Source organism: Procambarus clarkii, chromosome 9 (assembly GCF_040958095.1).
Source record: "Procambarus clarkii isolate CNS0578487 chromosome 9, FALCON_Pclarkii_2.0, whole genome shotgun sequence".
Lineage (NCBI taxonomy): Eukaryota > Metazoa > Arthropoda > Malacostraca > Decapoda > Cambaridae > Procambarus > Procambarus clarkii.
In genome coordinates, this window is record NC_091158.1 from 17,848,026 (window position 1) to 17,853,434 (window position 5,409).

At 39.0% G+C, this 5,409-nt stretch overlaps 1 protein-coding gene across 1 annotated transcript; it reads left to right on the top strand.

Annotated features, from left to right (window-relative positions):
• Positions 1 to 3,006: 3,006 nt before the first annotated feature.
• LOC138349462 (uncharacterized) lies at positions 3,007 to 5,204 on the top strand. Its single transcript, XM_045754959.2, has 5 exons — positions 3,007 to 3,117; positions 3,231 to 3,308; positions 3,816 to 4,370; positions 4,452 to 4,642; positions 5,033 to 5,204. Exons 2-5 carry the CDS (start codon positions 3,231 to 3,233, stop codon positions 5,154 to 5,156), a joined length of 948 nt encoding a protein of 315 aa, XP_045610915.1. The 5' UTR covers positions 3,007 to 3,117; the 3' UTR covers positions 5,157 to 5,204.
• The last annotated feature ends 205 nt before the right edge of the window (positions 5,205 to 5,409 follow it).

Genomic DNA, 5,409 nt, shown 5'->3' on the forward strand with positions numbered 1-5,409 from the left:
CGTAATGGATTTCAATTTAAAAATTTCCACTCTTAAAATGGCATGTCGTCAGAGCACCAATTTTAAATCTATTAATTATCGGATAAATATTGCTAGCAAGGCTTCTAAATTAAAAAGCCTGAAGAATTGGTATCTAAACTTTTCTAGTACATGTAATCTGTTAAAAGTTTAGGACAGGAGATTTGATGCAGCCTCGTACACTTTGCGGCCAAAGATGGTGTAGAGTATTTTGGGATCTATCCTGTGCCTCTCCATAGTCTTTATTATATGCCTCTATAATCGGGGAAGGGTGACCTAATTTGATAAAGATTGTCATTGGCTAGAGTATTAAACTCTACATCAAAGTGTTTTACATAAGTGAATAGGACCGAATAAAGCTTCCGAAGTTAATTGGCCTATAGGTTTCCCCTTATAGCGAAGGTGGAGGGGGCAAACGTTCCTAGACTCTTTAAGCTAGGAAGCGAATACCTTCAAAAGTAAATTCAGTCTTGAACCGCACAAATTTAAAAACACTGAAAAGTCTCTAACCCCATATTTGTTAGATAATGGTACATAAAACGTGGAAACTAATAATTAAAACATAAATAATAATAGACTATAAAATGACATTCCTGCTGAGACTTTTATTTAGGACTCGTTGTGATCCTCCCAGTCTGGCTGAATAATTGTCTAGCGGCCGATGTTTACCCAACAGTAAAATGTGGAACCTGGTTCTTAAGATTTGAGTGGGTGGGGGGGGGGGGTCGTATTCCGGGAACATTGGATTACGGATTTACCCGAAAAGATACCCGTGTTAGTGGTTGTACGAGAATGTATCAACTCTCGTAGATATAAATAAAATATAAATACAGTACACGTCTACGTGATTTGAGGGTGTAGATGCCAGGACTTGATAATTTATTGCCCAACCGGCACGGTATTAAAGACGAAGAATTTTCGTATGCGAAGATTGAGTTCATTGATATTGTGCCCACTGTTAAAAAAAAACCAATCGCCACCATTTCCATAGACAATCATAATCAACGCTGAATTAGAAGCTACCTAATAGGAAAAAAATACTCGGTTACTGAGAAGTCTAAAAATGGAAGGTTTTATGCCTGTTAAGTGGCTAGCGTACTTGTGGTCATTTTACATTGTGAATTTGCCAGTACATTATGGATAACCAGGGAAAAAACTTCAATGTTATAATTATACGAACACAAGGATGACAGTCTGGACTGGAAACAAAAATCCAATTCATAGTCGATATTCAACCTACACATCGTTTATGTACGTCCTTAACCATTATTAACTCAAGGAATTGAGAGGGGAAGATTTAGTGATGAAAAGTAGAATGGAGGGAGATTAAGGTAGAGATAAAAGATAAGAGTAAGAGCAGATAAGCTAAAAGGAAGGTAAGAAAGAATATTAAAGTTAGTTATTGAAAGATCGAAGAATATCTTACTGTTCCACGTTAAAACTTGTTTAATCTTCCAGCTTGTCACACAAGTTTGTAAAACTTTTCCTTAGACAAATGTGCGAGAAGCGAGAATAATTATTATGAAACGGACGTGGTGTGCGAGAGCGCTCTGAATCTGGGACTTTCATTGAACATGTACAAAATCCAGAAAATAACACAACAAATCTGTATTACACTGTCATATTCACATAATATTATAGCTAATCTATAGACGATGAGTAACAATAAAGTGGCTGAAGATAAAAGATATGAGATTAGTTATGATGACCACGCCCCACACTAAAATATGACGAAGACACGACGTTTCGGTCCGTCAATGGACTTGATAATGGTCCAGGACGGACCGAAACGCCGTCGTCTCATTTTCTGGTGTGTTATTTGGTCATCATAAATAATCTCTCATATTGTCTTAATATCTCAGTCACGGGCGGATGTTAGTCCGATTATCACTACTAATAACTTTGATTTTAGCTTTATACCGCTGAAATACCTTATCTTGAAGAGGGACTGAAGGCAGATAAATAAGATACTATAAATGAATTTTATAGACATGAATATTATTAGCCTTATGCGTGATCTTTATTAGCCTACTGCTTGAACATTGTGAGTCGTCACATTGAACATTGTGAGTCGTCACATTGAACAATGTGAAACGTCTAACAGAATATTGTGAGTCGTCTGATTGAACGTTGTGAGCCTACGTTGATTAAGGAGTATTTACCTTATACAAGTGAACGAAACTCATATTGAGTCATAGCTTGGAATGTTGACGGTTGCAAAATCAGTTAAACATTTAGGTTAATAAGTCAATATTTGACAATGCATTGAGATGCAGACAGCCTTTTGTTCAGATGATGGGCTGTCAATCTCTTAGCTCTCCTAATGAGACTGTTTAAAGTGTAAAAGGTGACTGTATGTTACAGTCAGCGTTAAGGAGATCATACGTGACAGTGTCAAACACATGATATCACACAGTTTGTACCTAGATAACTGTCAATGTTCTCCACAATGACCACTAAGATAACTTAATGGTCTATTAGCCTCGTTCTCACTCTTAATTTTATAAATTTTATTATATTTTTTTAAATATTTATAAAATATTGCATTATATGTTGCGTGAGGTTCACATTTTTGTACAGAATTACGTACATTTTTCTTCTATTACTATACAACATATTTCTCTCTTACTCAACGCAGGAAGCAGCCCGTAGCGGCTGTCTAACTCCCAGGTACCTAGGTGAACAGAGGCATCAATTCAAAGGATCTCTGCCCAAGGCGATGATATGTGACAGTCTATAGCAAGGCAATGATATGCGACTGTGTTAGACATGTGATATCTGACAGTTTTTTCCCCAATAGGAAAAGTCAATAGTCAGCACATAATGGCCAATTAGCCTCGTTCACTCGGAATTTGGTAATTTTTTAATAATTTTTTTAATAAATAAAATATTATGTTATGTATTATGATGTCAGCATTACAGCACAGCATTGCGGGCATGTAAGCATGACCTTGTATGTAGCAATGTGTCGTAATATCGAGGTTAGCGACCAGGCCGCTGGTGTGAGGGAGGTGTTGACGTAGTCAGCGGGGACTGGAGAAGTCAGTTGCCTCCTGACCTTCACCGAGTTAACATCATCAACTTGTCTACAGTTTAAAGGTTTTTTCCAGTTCCCCTTTTATAATAATTAAATGACTGAGTTTAGTTTTTTAAATGGGGATATGGAGTAATGAAAGTAAAGTACACAAAAGTAAAATTACTTTTGCTTACAGATGGAGGTGTTTTCTACAATCTTGGGAGCGCTGGTGGTGCTTGTCGTCGATGTGTCTTGCCAGTATGGACCAGTTCAAGTAAGTATTAAGTAATTAAATATTGGGATTTCTTGTGTGTTCCCAGTGTATGATACATATCGATAAAAAATACTCTCGTACCATTTCGACACCAGCATAGTAACCTTTACTCTTTAAGTCAGATTGACAGCCAGTCATCTAAACAAAACTAAATTGGTTAAATACTGATAAATTTACATTATAAAAAATACAATGGCGCATGCAGAACTTTCTGCTTGACTTAAAGCAACGTAATTGTTAAATCATTATTTCCTAATAAAAAAGTATATTGAAATTGCGCATTGAAGTTCCTACCCACGTCAGATAGGTTAATGATCTAAATATTTTAATCGGTAAACAGATTTTAACTAACCTAAAAAAAGTTAATAGTATCACTACATGACCGAACCCGACAAATCTTGAATATACCGTAAATTGGAATTCTTCACCCAACTTTCTTTCCTTAAATTTTAACGAGCTTTAATTTTACTTAAATTAGGTTTTATTTTCATAACTTAATTTTTACAGGTACCTGACATTGGACGCGTCGACAGACCTCTTCTCGGCAACATTATACCTATCGACAGGTTTCCTGCCCGAAACAGCGGATTTGGTTCTAGCAATCATCCTGTAGACCTTCAGACCACACAAGGCGGATCGGTGAACTTACCTCGGGTAGTTTTAAGTCAAGCCGCTCCATTTAGATTTTCCAGTCAGTCGGACATTAACTTCCACCAAGGCAGTGGTCAGGCGGCTGGAGCCGTCTTTGGACAGGGTGTAGGAAGCGGTCAGGCGGCTGGAGCAGTCTTTGGACAGGGTGTAGGAAGCGGTCAGGCGGCTGGAGCCGTCTTCGGCCAGAACCAAGCTACAGTACTCGGCAGTGGCCGGTTTAGCCAGGTCAGTGTTCCTCGCGTGACTATTGGCAGTCCGGAAGTTAGAAGAGTGGACGCACTCTTCACCCCAACTGTCACCCAAGTTATCACCATCGACCGCTGCGTCACTGTCACCGACCAGGCCTTCAACAGCGTGGCCGTGACCCTGACTTCCTTCAGCGTGCAGACTGTCACCGTGGGAACACGAGCGGTAGGTGGCATCAGTGACTGTTGTAACCATATGCTGTTAATGCATGTATGAGGCAGCTAAATTAAATGTTGCATCTCACAGGTGTTGCAGACGCCCGTCGATGATCGCGTCGCTCTCCAGACATCGGTGTTTGTCCGGCCCGGGACCGTAACATTAACGGAGGTGAAGTCTGACTTCAGGATCGTGACTGAAACTTCCCTAACCCACGTGACCCTCGCCCACACGTCCTACGTCATCAGCCAGTACACCTTCACCACCACGGCCACCCAAGTGTAAGTTTTAATTTGTACAAAAGGGAGGTTCTTCTAGATAACGATTTGGTTTTTAAAAATTTGCTAGTCTTAGTAATAAGTAGAGCTCCTAAACCTTTATCTAGTCAATAGCAGCAGGCTAATGGACGTTAAAAGATAATTTAACTTATTAATAAAAGGCTTGAATTTGTCTTCTATACCTTGTGAAAGAAAATAGTTGTGCACCCCCCCCCCCCTCATTACGTCCCCTAAGTCTTAGAGTTCAGTAATGTACTCTTCCTCTCGATTAGTTGGAATGTTTTTTAGTAACGTATAAGCTTTAATTTAAATAAAGCTGTATCAAAGCGGATGCTTAAATACTTAACACCATGATTGTATAGCAAGCCTAATGCTGGCACCTTCACATTTCAGACAAACATATACGGCGACTTTGGTGCGTACAAACGTTAGCACCCAGAGGACTACCATCACAAACTACCGGACTGTCACCGACACTGTCTTCGTTAACAGCGGCTACGGCTACAGACCACAGTAGTCCCTTGTACATGACTTTTATATTGACATTATACACATAATTCGCCAACCTTGGTTTAAATTTTATTACTTCCCTTCGGTAACTGGTACGAGTTTTTACTTGATAACACGAAAGTGGTTTGCCTAAATGCAGCTGGAACTAGTTTGCATAAACTCGCCAATTCTATGAATTTGTTAAATTTTGGCAAGCAATAAAGTTAATGAATTTAACTAGTTACCACAGAATTGGTTTCCCAATAACTTGTCTAGTTTAA

Bases quoted from the DNA above. Each gene is read 5' to 3' on its own strand.
- LOC138349462 (XM_045754959.2), top strand. From the start codon at position 3,231: ATGGAGGTGTTTTCTACAATCTTGGGAGCGCTGGTGGTGCTTGTCGTC. The intron at 4,371-4,451 runs GTAGGTGGCATC...TGCATCTCACAG, and splicing joins TCACCGTGGGAACACGAGCG to GTGTTGCAGACGCCCGTCGA. The intron at 4,643-5,032 runs GTAAGTTTTAAT...TTCACATTTCAG, and splicing joins ACCACCACGGCCACCCAAGT to ACAAACATATACGGCGACTT.